Source organism: Thunnus maccoyii, chromosome 11, assembly GCF_910596095.1.
Source record: "Thunnus maccoyii chromosome 11, fThuMac1.1, whole genome shotgun sequence".
NCBI lineage: Eukaryota > Metazoa > Chordata > Actinopteri > Scombriformes > Scombridae > Thunnus > Thunnus maccoyii.
Window position 1 is genome coordinate 24906826 of NC_056543.1, and position 16395 is coordinate 24923220.

General features: G+C 39.8%; 1 protein-coding gene across 11 annotated transcripts in view; it reads right to left on the bottom strand.

The window, feature by feature from the left end:
- caska (calcium/calmodulin-dependent serine protein kinase a) overlaps positions 1-16395 on the bottom strand; it is a 121403-nt gene that overhangs the window by 23849 nt on the left and 81159 nt on the right. For 4 of the 11 annotated variants that reach the window (XM_042425464.1, XM_042425458.1, XM_042425467.1 and 1 more), the window contains exons 6-14: positions 15535-15637; positions 13944-14119; positions 12736-12858; positions 11126-11209; positions 10894-10993; positions 10268-10285; positions 9890-10011; positions 4944-5021; positions 595-642 (exon numbers count right to left, since the gene is read on the bottom strand). In XM_042425464.1, the coding sequence (XP_042281398.1) occupies positions 595-642; positions 4944-5021; positions 9890-10011; positions 10268-10285; positions 10894-10993; positions 11126-11209; positions 12736-12858; positions 13944-14119; positions 15535-15637 (852 nt within the window). The remainder of the gene's footprint in view (positions 1-594; positions 643-4943; positions 5022-9889; positions 10012-10267; positions 10286-10893; positions 10994-11125; positions 11210-12735; positions 12859-13943; positions 14120-15534; positions 15638-16395) is intronic. The other 7 variants (XM_042425461.1, XM_042425468.1, XM_042425465.1 and 4 more) reach the window with 3 other exon arrangements.

Consider the following 16395-nt stretch of genomic DNA (forward strand, 5'->3'; position numbering starts at 1 on the left):
GGAATCTGGTCAAGGCTTTGCCCCTCCTCCTCCTCCTCTCTTTTGGCGTGACTTAGTTTGATGTCAGCTCCAGTTATGTTGCGCCTGACTGGTGAATGTGGCATTGTAGAGGTGAGGTCTCCATGAAGGGAGGGGTGTGTGTGAGTGTGTGAATACAGGCCTGAAACCTGCATTGTAAGGTTATCATGGACTCTCTTCCTCGAGTATGCTGGTCAATCAGAGGGGTGTGTGGTGTGTTTTTCCTCTGTGTACATCCAGGTATTCATTATCTCTAAACTGTAATAATCACATTTACTTGAAATACTCAAGAGCAAATCAAAACCATGTTACAATACGTCTGCAGCTGACACACACACACACACACACACACACTCTCTTCTTTGATTCACACCAGTAAACACAATGTTTGATCAAACAGGAAAAGGAAGCTGCTACACATCAGTGACCTTCATGGGTGTTATCTTTATTTTTTACTCCCCCTCAGTCCAAGCCAACTCCAATAAAACGGGTTAAAAGCCATGCCAGCTAATTCTGGCTTACGCTGTCATTAGTCTTGTGAACATGGCAGTAGTGTGATGAGGTCTTGGGGCTTACATATTCCAGATGTTTCAAAGCGCCACTTGCTTCATCCTGGGAGGAACTCTTAAGTGGAGGAAGACACAGGAAGACGGGTTACACAGGCTGTTGACTGTCTTTATTAGAGAGAGTCAGTGATGACAGAGGTGAGGGGAGAGCAAAACTCTACCCCTGCCTTTAATCAATGCCAGCCAATTGGAAATGGGCTGTGAATTAGGGGGGGAGGTGAGATTAGTATCTATAGCCAAAGCAGGTAGCTTCACTCGTAAGAAAGATTAGTTCTAACACAACACTAACAGAACTCATTCAACTGATAAGATATAACAGTGTAGAGGTGAAAAAAGTGTATTAGTGCAGTCAGAGGAAAGTTTTATTGAAGTTTGAAGCCCCTTATCACTGCTCTGTTGGGTCAGAATCCACTGGAAGCTGCAGTCTGATTGGTTCAAAGCATTTCAGTGTCAGCCGGAGTGAATCAGTGGAGACAGAGGTAAAGCTGATGAGGAAGAGGAGGAGGAGGAGGAGGAGGAGGGGGGTAACCCCTAAAGGCACAACCAAGATTAAATGAGTTCATTTGAGGTGAAACTGTACTGAAGCAGTCCTAGTCCAATATTTGTCAAATATCTCAGAATCACTCGTGCTAAAAGTTGACCGGGACTAAAAATAAGAATCAGAGCTGCACAGCAGTATACAACACAGTCAGGTGATCGGCGAAAGTGGAAGAGTGAACTTTTCAAGATCACTTTCTTTTTTTTTTTATCGGAGGACTCAAAATATTTACTGTATACTTAAGAGCTGAAGCCTCCTGCACTCTGAGCAGCTATAGTCAAATGATGACTTCTGTTTGGTTCCTCTGTAATTACGCTGCTTCCTGAGTTCACCTTCATTTTAAATTTCTTATAAATTAGGACTATGGATTAAATGTGAGCATGCTTTGGCTACAATCATTAATTCTGTGTTGCTGTTCTTCTAATATCATGGTCCAAGTTATTTGAATGGTGCATCTGGGCCATTTAGACACAACATTATGGATCATAGATCTATAACCAATTATATATACAGATACTGTATTATTAATTGTAATTGTAATGGGTCCTCGTCTATACTTGGAGAAATTATTTTATATGAGCTGTACTGACCCAGATACATGGAAATTATCTATTTGCATCAAACACTTAAATCACATGATGGAAATTATTGAACAGGAATTGGAGCATGAAAGTACAATGAAAGCAATCACAGTTATAAGAAATCCTGAACTTTGCTGCTGTGCTTCCTTTTTGCCAGTTAGAGAACTAGGAAGTAGCTTCTGCCAACGTTACAACAAATGGGGATCCAAACAAACAATAAATTCACTCCTTGTTTTAGTGGACACAGTATATGGAGTAAAAATCTGTCAATCCAATCAATAACTTTGAAGAAGCTTCTTGATACTTACATAAAATGTTTTACTCTCTATTTTCCCTCATCTCTCAGAGTGTGAGCACATTTTTCCAAGTGTTTGCCATCTGCTGGGAACTCTTTGTGGGAACTCTCTGACAAGTGAGGACAACCCTGAGCTCTCCTACACGCTGGAAACTATAATTAGTTTCTTAAGTGAGGAAAGCTGACAGACTGTTTCTACTCTCGCGTTTGAAAACAGCACCAAATATGCATCACTCCAAGAATTTTGGGCCGCTCAGGACAAACTTTGTACTCTGAGATGCTTGAAAAATACAGTAAGGCCCCAGTCTGGCTAAAAGCAGAGTTTGGTGTGCTTCTAATACTGAAGTGTCTGTGAGGTTTGGTTCTCCATAGAGACAGCAATAAATTTAATAAACGACGCGGAAGAGATGAAAGTCTTCCACTATAGGACTAAAATGCTGTTTCACTCATCACACCCACACAGACAGTGTTGCAACTGTTGTGGCTCCATCCACAACTCTTGATCCATCTAGACTTATTTAAGTAGGAAAATGTGAACCACACTTTTGCTCTATAAGCAGACTCCAACTTCTAGGACACAGTGTACCAGAACAGTGTTAATTAACCAGATCTCTTTGACATCAACTGAAGCCACATAAAACAGAGCTCGGCTCCCCTAAATGGCTTTCCCTGTCTTAACAGTGCTGGGATTTAAGACGCCAGCCCTCACCCACTCCCTCGCTGTTCAGACTTTTTAATTGCTCACTCAACAAAGCACACAACGTAAACACAGCAACATTTTGTATACCCGCCGGCATGCACAAGCGAACGCAAATACACTCACAATGCACACCACTGATCCATGTTTTTCCCTCACGCACTCCCTCTTCTTTCACACTCCTTGTTAAGCACCAATTCCAGTCTGCAGCCTGCTTGAGTGTTTGAGTACACTGAGAGGCAAACACATAAACCCAGTCCAACAGTGTCGATGTGAATTCAGCATAACCAGGGTGAAACCCTGGAGACCATAATGCAACTCTCTGTAAGAAAATGAAGCCATACTAATAGCCCACAAACACACTGTTGGTGTGTGTGTGTGTGTGTGTGTGTCTGCTACACCCCACAGCATTTCTAATGAGGAAGGTCAAGCTCAGAAGCCAGTGATCTTTATTAAAACAGCTCTCTGTAAACAGGCCACTGGGCTCTAGTACAGCTGCTCTGACAATGGGCCTGAGTCACAGGGAGTTGGATAAAGAACAAATAAACCTCAAGAGGTCACTGAAGTTTAAAACAAGCCCACAGAAGACGCAATAACTGAAAATACATAATTAAATAATCCAGTCTCTTTGTTTTTTTAGTCAGTTTAATTTCATTGCAGCTGTTAAACCAACGTTGCCAGCACAGTGTCTTAGTGGTTAGTCTGTTGACTCAAAGCAATTAGGTCTGGACTGTTCCTTTGTGGGGTTCATGGACATGTTCTGTCCGTGTTGGTGTGTGCTTTTTCCACATGCTCAAGTTTCACTCCTTTGAATGTGTTTATCTGTTTGAGTGTCAGTCTTTCCACAGACTGGAAAACTGTCCGGGATGTTTCACCACCTTCCACGTCATCCCCATAAAAACAGGCAGATATGGAAGATGGATGGATGGATGTAAGACTAACGTTCTGAACAAAATAACAGCAATAGTGGATTTACAATTGTGCATTAAGGGATTATGTGTAGTAATGAACACCATGCATGTAGCCGCTGTATGAATGCTGTACGCTACAGCAGCTATAGAGATGCCACTTGGAGACCGGAGGTGCTGTGATTGGTCAGCTTTTGTTTTCTCCTACAAGTTTCTGATGCAGGTGGAGATTGTTGGTAGTGAGGACAACATGAAACAAGTTGCAGAAAGACTTAATTAGTAGTCTTCTTCTTTTCAGTAAGACACATCTATCAAAGCCATCTCCACTGCTCGCTGTGATCACCACTCTCTATACTTGACACTGAGTGAAAGAACGGACACACAGGAGTAGTCTCCTATTCAATAATGAGACAAGGCCGACCTTGACATTGTCGCTCTATATCACACAGTGAATGACAAAAAATTAAGTGCTGTTATAGTGCTGTCAATGTGTGAAATTTGACACTGAACTATAAATCAACCTGACGCCTTGGGTAGCTTCAGTGTGGCCAAACTATTAGCCCCTTTGAAGCCAAAAATGTAAAAACTTAGCACTCTTCAGCTTTCATATCTAAAGTCAGTACAGAAAGTGAAAAAAAATAAATTATTTAATCAGTGACTCCCATCAACTTTAAAACAGGAAACTTGCTTATTAAATTGTACTCACAGTCCTGAGGCTTGTAAAACTTGCCTTGTAAACTGACTTTATAAACCTTTGAAACAAATAAATGAGGTTTTCTTGTTTCTTCAGCTCAGGAATATCCCTGAGATACAAATATTAGGCCAAAGACTCCACTGCCTGCCCTTACTTTTGATGACCATTTTGATTATTACGATCATTTTCTCAACATTTTCTCATAAATATGAACTATGGTAAAGTATTTCTCATTTTGCTGAGGCCGCCCTACAGACACTTCGAGGACCTCTGGTTGTGCGTGGTTGTGAGAGACGCTTCTTTAAACGAACAGAGCAGGAGAGCAGAATGACCCACAGCAGTGTTGAGTTAGAGCTTTAGTGAGCAAGAGGTCAGAAGGATTAATAAAGCCGAAGCACCGACAGAACTGTGAGGTTAAAGTGTTCGAGAGAAGAGGCAGCAGCTACTGAGCCTGTCATCTTTACGACATATTAAATTGATTATCGTCACACAGATCACACATGAAGACAAACGGGACAGACATTGAGTGGATATGTGCTTACGTTAATGCGGCTGTATGTCTTTTTGCTGTATGAATGCATAAAGAGTGTGTAGGAAATGTGGTGTGTTAGCTTGTGTGTGTGTGTGTGTGTGTGTGTGCATTCACCTCTTTGGCTCTCTGCACAGCATCACTGGGGGGATTTCTGATCTGTGGGGATGACTTGGTGTTGATCTTATCGTAGAGCTGCAACAACAGATACAAATCAGTCAATCAGTTAATCAGTCAGTGAAACTATGAGCAGAACAACACAGACAACATATATTAAAGAGCCGAGATCAAGAATTATGTCAGATGAGATGAAGCTGGTCACATTTGCTTTTGATTGTTTTTTCATTTTGTCTGAGTTTGAAAATGGATACCAAGATACTTTTTTGATACTTTACTTTGACAAATTAACTTTTTAAAAACTTTTTCTATGACAGCTTTTACATAAGCTGCCGGAAAAGATCTTTACCAAAAGTAAAAAAGTCCAAAACTGGAGGTATGTTATGACTCTAATGTCATGAAGATGTGATGAAATGTCATGAAAGACGATGCTGAAGAAACACAAAGTTACAAAATTTACTCTTTTAAAAAAAAAGGGAGCAGAGCTTTGTAACTGTATGAGGCCAAAAAATGATAAAATCACACTTTCTCAAACCCTTGAATCAAACTGGTCCCAGTGAATAACCAAGCAAGGCTATCAATACAAAGGTACATTTAGCAGATAAGTGAATAATTTATTCTATGGTTCTTTTCACCCAAAAACTAAATCTGCAAAGTTACTAGTGTTTCTTTTCATTATTAAAAAACTGGTATGAGTCAATCATTTGAAAATATGGTGCTATATCTTTTGCAGTGTAAATACTTATTAAACAGTTTGTTTTAATCAGCAGCTAGTTTTCTTTAACTGCTTTCATTAGTAACCAAAATTGGTTAAAAAAAACACTACAGAACAAGTAAGCTTATTTATCCCCACTTGTCCTCTGCTCCAGATCTCTATTTGGTTTAGTTTGGCTCTACACTGTAAATACCACGTTTTCTGTTTACTTCTTTTTTTCTCAACATCTAAATGTTAACAAAAAAGGAACCGTTTTCTCATCTCTCTGACTGAAGGATAACAGACACAAGACCTCTGTTTATAAAAAGCCCAGCTGACTAATAAAGTGCACTGACAAGACCGGCTTGTATGGGCCTAGTCAGAGACCAATGTGTGTATTTAAGAGATTGTATGTTTGTAGACAAAATGGCTGTGAAACACAGTCTAAACAAAGGCACCAGCTGTATGCTGAATTCAAAGCAGAGGGTGGCTTTTTTAAACAAAAGACAGATGAACGCGGTTATCTAAAACAACTATTGTCATATTTTTTTAAAAACAACCATGTGATGTTTGATGAGCAAGTTGTCTGGTATACTTTTAATTCAACCTGCTGTACAGTACAAACGCAGGGGACCTTGCATAACACACACAGAGACAGACACAGAGGGTCACAGACAAACAGTGCTTTTGTACCAGACAGTTCAATGCAACCATGAGACCCAACACTCTTCTGTTTTCCCTCTCACTGCAGCAACAACAGCAGCAGCAGCACCAGACATGTGATGATGGACATCATCACAAACAGCACACACAACAACAGCAACATTAATCTCAAAAATACTTTATGATCATCATTCATTTTGTGAATTGGAGTGTTATATGTAATAGCAAAGATCATTTTCCTCACTTAAGTTTGTTTCAAAGAAACTATGTTCTATGACGTGCTGATCGACCACAACTAAAGATAAAAGTGTTTATAGCTGCTCCAAAAAGCCACACTCAAAGGAAACAGCATCATATAGAGAGGTGAGATGTAATACATTGTACAAATGCAGACAGAAAGTCTTTTAAAGTGTTTGTGGTTTTGCACTCAAGAATGAAAAAAAAAATTACACCTATTTCCTCACCTCTAAACACGTTGCCAACCATGGTGTTAAGCATGCATGATTGCTATATTCACATTATTTACTTACAACACACTCCTCAGGAAATCCTTATAAGAATACCAAAATAAACAACAAAGCTTGAGGCCTGGGTCGTGCTGTACCACATGCTGTCTGCAGCCACTGAGCAGACATACTTGCTGCACTCTTGTCCTTGTGCTTACAAGTGGAGAGTTGTCAACATCTTTTTTCTCTTTACTGAGTGCTGAACAAACTTGAACTGACTTCTGAGGGGTTTTATTTGAAAATTACCTAGAATTTCACATTAACAAAGATTCTGCAGCCCACAACTGAGCAGACTTCAAAAAAATGAAAATGTTTGCTGTTAGGAAATACATACCTCGTGCTGAGAAGCGGGTTAGAACAACGCACTGTGTCGTGTGGACAAACACAGATTACAACGTTTAAAATTTGCAGGCACATGCATGATGACATCATGCCTTTGTGGAGAAGACAGAGAAAACAGCATGACATCTTAATTTATATTAGTGACAAGTAAACACAGACATCATTTCCTTGAGGCCAACGTATTACCCTGCCTCCAATGACTACGAAGTCAAAGGAGCTTCAGAAACTAGCATATAAGAAAAAAAAATTCAGTTGACTCAAACACCTCATTATACTTGTCAAATGCCAAGAACACATGCGGGGGGGTTCCCTGGCTGACTTCAAATTAGCTTGAGGCATCTCTTGATGAAACACTCTTCCTGCAAACACATCAGAAGGGAAAACAGGTAGAAAACACACTCACCCATGAGAAGGTAAGTGGTTTGTCAGAGAAACGCAGCCAACAGAGTGCAAACGTTACGCAAATTATCTTAGCCAGACAGCTCCATCCTTTCAGTGTACTGGATTTCTGGTTTCCTCGGGCCTCTGTGTATTTCAGTGGAGTGGAAGTGATTTTCACTTGCACAGATATTGATGGAGGCTGTGCTTGTTATGAATGGCACTAAGGCTTCACAATAGAAGCCATTGTTTCTTCACGGTCTGAGGCTGAGCTACTCTCCTCTGTCCTTTTCTGCCTCCCCCTCCTCTAAGAGCAGAGCAAAGCAGAGCAAAGCAGGGCAGGGGTGTGAAACTGAGGCTGAAAGGGAGATATCTGCAGCCCCAGGCTCGCACTGACACTGCTGCACACAAACACTTGGCAGATCCTCTAAACTCCTGCAACCTACTTCATCCTATTTGGCCTCCAGCAATAGGGACAGCCTTTTAACACAACACACACACACACACGCAAACTTCCTTCTCATCTTTTTTTTAGTAATCCCTTTCCCTCACTAGCTCTACCCATGAAAAAGTGGCTCCCTCAAACGTTTTAATTCCAGCCTCCTACAGCCAATTTGCTTCTTAGAAAGAAAAATAGATTGTTGACAAGACGATTGGCCTTTTCATTGAAGTAGAGAACAGTGATTCAAGCCTCTGTCTTGCAGCAGCTTATCAACAGTGAGATGAACTTGCGTTTGCAAGATCATGAGTTGAAATTACAGAGTCAGCTATGAACAGGACAATGGGGGAAGTGAAACAAGACGTCTAGTTTACCAGACCTATTTGATATGAGAAGAATCTCCTCAATGACTTAAAAGTGTCTCTTTCACATCGTTTCATAGTGGTTTAATTTTTTTGTGCATAAGAGATGAAGATGGAGATAATAAATAATCACACTAATTATAGAAGACGGAACAAGGGGCGCATTTCTCTCTGCTGTGGCCTTTATGTTTTCACTTCAGACTTGTGCAGTTTTGAAAGTGATACAGAAATGTTACTATGTTCCTCTTAATAAGATTTCAGTTGAGACTTCCGTAAAAGTGAAAGTTGTTTAAAACTCTGTCTACGCACATACACAAGAACATAAAGCTGTGTGTACGTATGATTTTTTATATTTTTTTTTACACAAAAATAGGTGCCTGTGCCCAAGCCTGATTTCCACTCCAACAGTTAGCCATAAATGCTTGTGGAAACTCCCTTAATCATCTGTTTGCATATGAGAACTTCTGATATCTCCACTAGTCACTAAAAAGAATGACAAAGAAGAAAAATACAATTTCACCAATTGTGTGACATCTGCAAGCTTCTCTCCAACGCCAGAGCAGCCTCCTGCTACCATTACACACAGCTCGTTATTCATAATGCCCGTATCATTAATTCATCCCATGTGTCTGTACCACTGATATCTCAATCACCATCATTAAATAGCAGAAAGATAATCACTGATTTAGTTTATAGCATCAACAAAGCATGAATTAAAAAGAACATTAACATAGGCAAATAAACAATATCTCCAATGTAAATAGAAAGAATGATCACACAAAAGTAATTAATATAAATTATGATTTATATGCACATTGGATTGACATTACAAAGTTCTATAAGTAGACTGGAAAAAAAACCCTCACACATACAATGAAATAGACTAAAAACTACATGGTTTTAATGTGAAGTGCTCCTTGTGTGCTATTTGAGCTCAGGAAGAAGAGATGAAGCAATATTTTGGTTGTGTTTTATCTTTGATGATCCTCTGTGGTTTCTAATCAACATGTTTACTTTATGGTGACCTGATGTGGACCAATCAGAGTCTGATCTGAGGGATTAATAAGACTACATTTAGTTAGATCCGGTTATGTTTACATGCAACAACAACACCATATTTATGTGATTATCCAACATGTTCCCAGAATGTCACATATAAACCAGCAAAATAAGATAAGATAAAAAAGAGTTGTGACACAGCAGTTCAATGTGCGCAGAAAGATTGCAGTCAAATCGGTGACACACACATACAGATAAGAAGTACATCTGTTCACACATTTGTGCTTGCAAAGGCCCAGCTTAAACCACAACACCTTGCCTCACTGCTTCATCCTCCAGCTGCTGTACCACATGCATTGGTCACAAAAATACCAAACGGAAGAGTGAAAAGCATTTTGAGGAAGTAGTCTCTGTGTAGTCTGTGTAAAGGGTGTTTATTTGGTTGTTTTTTTCCTTTTTGCGGTCTCTGCTGATTCTAACAAGCCAGTACTACTAATGATTCGTAAAAAGGAATATATTTTCTGGTGTGCTTACTTGTGTTGGTGTTTGTGTGTGACACTTACATCGAGTAGTGTGTGTAGATGTTGGTCCTGGAAAACACTGTGGAGGAAATCTAGATCCTTTTCACTGCAGTCTGTCAAAGCATGGATCTCTTCTAAACTGTCCAACACCTGAGACACCGCCCCTGCAACACACACACACAAACACAATCGACCATCAGTCACCTCAAGGTTCGCTGGATGTCTTTGCGATGAGCATGCACTTAAAACATGTTTGGAATTATTTAACCTGTTTGTACTTCCTTTAACTGATTTGAGCAATAAGTCAAACTACAAAAAGCAGAGACAATGTTTGGATGTTGCAAACTGACTTAACAGCTACAGACTGTTAAGAGTAAAGTAACTTTCACCACAACACACAAATGACCAACAGATACCTACGTTCTGCTGCTAGTAGTCCTAGCAGGTGGGAAGCATTAATAGAAAAAGACAAACAAGTAAACAGATTGACACTTTGCAAATGAACACAGTTGTTAACATCAATGTTAAAAGCAGTTAAAAGCAAGTATATCACGAGTGGATAGTTCTTAATAGTACACACATTGCTGGACTGACGGAAACAGAAATGTGCTGGTAGTGCTTTCAGTTCAGTGTACTGGTGTTAGCACTCTCTTTGCATGTAAAACGTCCACACAAAGGGATAAGTACATCTTAAATCTTTGAGGTTCTGCCTTTACAGCATCTATTAACCTGCATAATGAGATAAAATATAAAATTTGAGAGGCAAACATGGGGCTGTATTTCCTTATTTTTATAGTAAATGTGCTCAAACCGTCAGCAGGTTTGTGTGCAGTTTGTGCATCCTGTCTCTGGACTTAGTAAACTTATGAACTGCTAGAATATTGTTGCATTTAGGTAATAACAGAAAGTACAGGGCCTTACATAGAAAGCAGAACTTCAAAACACAACCGGAGATCAACCTAGAATAAGTAAATTTGCGGAAGGAAGTCCGTTGAAGATGACATAGTAACAAATGTGATCCTGTGAGTGTGTGTCCTTGTGTGTACCTGAGGAGGTGGGGTCATCAGAGAAGTCATGGAGTTCCTCAGGGGGGTCTCCATAGAAGGAGTTAAACTTGTGACTGGACACTGCAGCCAGCACAGCCCCCTGAAACACAACCGCAGCACCACAACCACATTTATCTCATCATCAGGCACATAATGATGGTGTATCTTGCGAGCCTTATATGTTGTAAAACTGAGAAGATGCATGCATGTCAGTATGCATATAGATGCAAACCTTGAGCTTTCTCCTGGCGTTGAACTTTCTCAGCTGTTCAACAGTCTCTGGCAGGTGGATTTTGTAGGCATAGCGGTCTCTCTCCTTGGAAAACCAAACAAGAAAACACTCTTAATAACAAGGAAATTAAACTTCATTGTGATGTAATACTGGAACACTAACACAGTTTTTTTGGTTTTTTTTTTTTTAAACCACTAGGTGTTTTCTGATACATCCTGTGACTGTGGTTTTTAAGCTGATATGTATTAGGAAATTGGCTTCTGGTTGTTACAAGCATGAAACCAGTCCAGGCCAACGACTCCTGTGTGTTTATTTAAGCTCTATTCCAGCTCAATACAACAAGATTAATGCACTAAACCTGAGAGTTATATCTAAAACATGACATTAATACATAGTTTTACAAAGGTTTACAAAGTTTTTTTATTAGAACAATAATTTATACAAACCAACACTGGTGTTAAGATTTCATTTGACCAGTACAAACAAAAAACAAAAAAATCCATCACTAAGACTTTTAATCAAAAACAGTAAATTAGCTGCATGCCACTGCTCCTGTGGTGTTGTCAGTGTATCAAGAAGCTGCTGCGGCAGGTTTGCGACATGGTGATGTTGCAAAAAGCATTGCCAAAAACAGATAAAAAACATTTGCAGATGCAAACAAAGCACTGCAGTTGATGGGACATACATATAAATATATCAAGAAGAAAATATGAACAAGAGTTAAGAATGTATTGTGCATGGGTGCAAGGGTGTGTGTGATTCTGTAAGTGTGTGTAATGTACGTTCTGTGGCGCCACACTCAAATATTTGTGGTATATATTCAGGAGCAAGAAATCCCCTTCTAAACCTACTTTTCCTACAATCACAATGGAGACAAACTAGTAGTTGTAAGATTAGCAAACGACTAATATATGGGATTCTAACCAGGGATGCCCTCTAAAAGTCGATGCTTTGAATGATGTGTTAGACAGCCCCTCAGATGAATTGAATTGTCAGTCTCACAGCTGAATTGTTAAGTTATTTTTTTGGCATCCCTCCATCACTGTCCATAGAAGAATACACAATAAAAGCTCCTGCTGACAACCCATGATGAGCAGTAACATCACTGTGCTGGCACTCACTGTTGGTTTTCCTGTGTGAAGAGTTGTTCCAACAAAGCAACTGATCATTACATGATGGCTCTTGGCTACATGGTTTTACTATTCTAGTCTTGTCTCAAACAGCCTTTAAGCTTCACATAAATCAAAACTTTGGATGCAGATCTTACCACTGTCCAAAGCAGGAAATACATTTTTAGGGATTTGAGTGTATTTTTGCTGTGCTGTAAACAGTCAGTAATCCCACATAGTAAACAGCAAGTGCGTAGTCTTTTTCCATTTTGTTTCAGTTGTGTGGTAATGCAGCTCAAATCAGTTAGTATTTTGACAACTCTTTGGTGATGGTGTCTTGAGGTGCTCATAATAAAAACCCAGAGTCTTTTTAGCTTGTGAGACCTCCCAATAGTCATGAAATTGTCATACTGGCTTGTGAAATCAGATCTGGCAGAGAAAATAAAAAAGACTGAACAACATGACCGTGACATTAAAGTGTTTCTGACTGCTCTGCTGTACCTTGAGCCAAGGGTGGTTAAGTGCCTCGTACACGGTGATCCTCTCAGCAGGGTCCAGCATCAGCATGCGTCTCACCAGATCCTTAGCACTCTCTGAAATTTGACTCCACTGACGCGGATTCATCTACACACACGCACACGCACACGCACACGCACACACACACACACACACACACACACACACACACACACACACACACATACACACACACACAAAAATAAGTTAAAAATACACAGACTTTACAAGAATGCACCAAGTTTCTGGAGAGGAACAGGAGAGTATGTGCATTAAACAGTTTACTACAACATGGGTCTTATTTCTGTAGTTTTTGCCATCCTCTCTATTTGTTCTTATTGGTAATAACAATAATACTGTACTCTGAAACCCCATTTGAAGCAGATTTATTTCTCTAGGGGAAAAAGGGTGATTTCCACATTACCTGCAGTGACTTTAATCCAGTCTAACCCTATTCCACTCTAGTAATAATTACAGATGCAATTACCTACTGTTTTTCATCAAAAAATAAGAAAGTGTTTGCTCATCTGATATGGAAACATGCTAACACCAACATAAAAGCCTGCTTAGGAATCAATATGATAAAATCAGCAGGAAAGCAAGACCCCATAAATGTTCATCAAAAGGGCTGTTGTAATGTCAGCTACAGGTAGGTGCTGGTACCGTTTTTAGCCTATATTTGTGTCATTAGAGATATGCCTGGCTATTCAACTATTAGCAGTTCATGTTTACAATGTACCTACGGATGTACTGACAACTATCACTTGATACTGATGATTCTCAGGCAAGTTCTGAAGTGTCTTTTTTTCTCTGATTATATGATGCACTGTGAAACAGAATCTAAACTGCTCTAATTAAAGTAAGAGATGGTAGACAAGTTATTATCTAAAACACAGCAAAACATGGTGCCATCAGGTTGTACAAACACTTTGGAGGTGGGCTATTCATTGTGAATTATTCACTGAATGCGTAGGCTTAAAGACCTCTTGTTTGAGACTTCCCCCCAAATAAGCTTTCGTTTTGTCAGAAAACGTGCTCATATCACAGAAAACAACCGCAAGCGCTTGCAGTAATTCATGTCTGTGGGGCAGCTCCAGCATTTGCCTCTAAATTACATCATCACTTCAGTCACACATTTGAAACTTTTTCTGCACTCTGAAGACTGAAGAAGGTGCTTTCAATATGCTCCTGACCTTGTATTTGCCCTTGCAGATGGCTTCAAACAGACGCTCTTTGGTGCCGTAGAAAGGCAGACATCCTGAGAGGAGGATGAAGAGGATGACTCCACAGCCCCACACGTCCACAGGCTTACCGTACGGCTCTCTCTTCACCACTTCGGGGGCCATGAAGTGGGGAGTTCCTACCCGACCTAAGGTTAGAAAGAAAGAGTGGTGTGAGTGCATCACTTATGAAGTTAGTTAATGAAAGTGTATAATTAAAATTAAGATGGATCACAGCTGAGACACGTGCATGTGGACATGAAAGTTTGCAAACACATGCAAAACCACACATGTAATTGTTCTTAATGGGACTTCTACATTCTTCCTTAATTTCTTTTTTTATGCTCTCTAAACTAGAAAACGGATCTGTTCTCAGATTTTACTTCCCCATTTGAGACACGCAACAATACTCTTGTGCCTTTCTATTTCCACTTACTGTTCAGTTCTCCCCTGCAGATAAAATGCACTTAATGATTGTTTGGCTAATTGTTTCCTATTAAGAATATATGGTTTATGGAAAGAGGAAACACACCTTCTCTGTGGGCTTGTTTCCTACTTTCTTGATGAAAGGTTTTCCTGTTTTTGAATTTTGAGTCAGTTTGGAGTTCTCAGTTCTTATTTATAATCCTGACATTAAAGTCAAACTGACACTAAAATACATTTTTGCTAAGAAATCTCTCTCTATATATATCCTGTTGATTGACTTATGTACTTGTTTGGTCAAAATCTTAATTTCCAAAAAGAGGAAATTCTCTAGTGAAAGTGAAATTTTGGCACTGGCTGCTGATGTTAGTACTGTAATTAGATATCTGCATGGGCATGCACTAAAATAGTTATACCTCAACAGCCTCTATGTTGCTCCGTGTTGTGATTTAAATCACAGGGTAACATATGCAGGGCTGTGCTTACAGGACTCCCTGCTGCTGTGAATTTTGACAGTTTGGTCATTTGTCATCACCACAACTGGACCCATTAAAGAGAGACAGACAACTCTATCTAGACCCTCTCCTTTGTGTAATGTGTGACAAACACAATAGTGAGTGTGCAGGAAAAAACATGCATGAAAAGTTAAGCCTGGTGGAAATCAGTGCTAAAGTTGGCAAGCTAGGATAGCTGGCTTCCACTTTCCAAGTGAAATACAAACTGAACCACACTTTAGATCCTCCCAAATGTTGAATGTGGTAAAAGAACAGCTTAAATCACTAAAAAAAGCTAACGGTATGTGGGCTAGCTGAAAAACAGGAATGAAAGTTTCAACATTTGTAGGATATACAGTATATTGTTCTCAGCCAGTAGTGCACCACAAAAGTTGACTGTGCTTTCCTGGCAACTTCAGCCTTCATGTGTCAGTCAAGCATTGCCATGGTAACAGCCCACCTACAGCAGTGAAGCTTAGACACTTTTCCCCCAGAAATTATCCTCTTTTAAATAATTGAAAAAAAGTGCACAATGGCTGCAGTATTATTATAGTTATATTCACTTAGAAAAACAGTAAGGAGAATTCAAATTTCAGTTCCAGTTCATGTGTCTGGGATGGGAGTGTTTACAGTGGTGTTTACTGTACCTCCTGCCACCAGTCCTGACTCTCCGAGCTGGATGGCTACTCCGAACCCCCCTAACTTCACTGGAGCCGAGTTCTCTTTGGACGCCAGCAGCACACAGTGAGGCTGAGAGAGAGAGAAGAGAGAAGAAAGACTCATGATTTGATGGTGGCATTCTGCTAATTAAAGAGTGACACCCTCCTATAAATAAAAAAAAGAGAAATTGCAAGACACACCCAAACCATCACCCACCACAGCCGCACACAATTAACCACCAGCGTAGGAAGATCACAGGGGAGGAGCGAGTGATATACATTGCAGGTTTTGCTTCAGTATTTTCAATAGAATGTTTTTTTTAGTCACAATTAAGTAAGTTCATACAATTTCTTTATGTTGTGTTTCTACCCGAGATGTCTCCAGCTTGACACACTCAGAAATACAGAAACTGCTTCAGGAGAAATGAATCAACTTGCAAATTAAATCATGTCAGACACGCTGATGAGAGGAGAAGGTGCTAAAAAGTTGCAGTGTCACATTATCTTGAAGGATGGATCAATATTTACTTTCTGGATCAAATAACTGAACCATGACTGCTCTGCTTTGCTTAAAGTTTCAGATCACATAGCATCTCACATCCTCTTCACTGCTTTGGACTCCCTCGAAACTCATTTCATAGACAGTATTTGCAGTTACGTGCAGTTTCTCATGCCTCATCATGAGTACATGCATGGTTGCATATGCAGCTGTATGCATGTACATGAATTTATATATAACATCTCAAGTCCCCTCAGTAGCTGTTCTGGAGATTCTGATTGTATCACATGATCTTCAACAGCCAGCTGTCGTGATGTTATCACATTTTTCTGAGCACTTCAACGACTTCT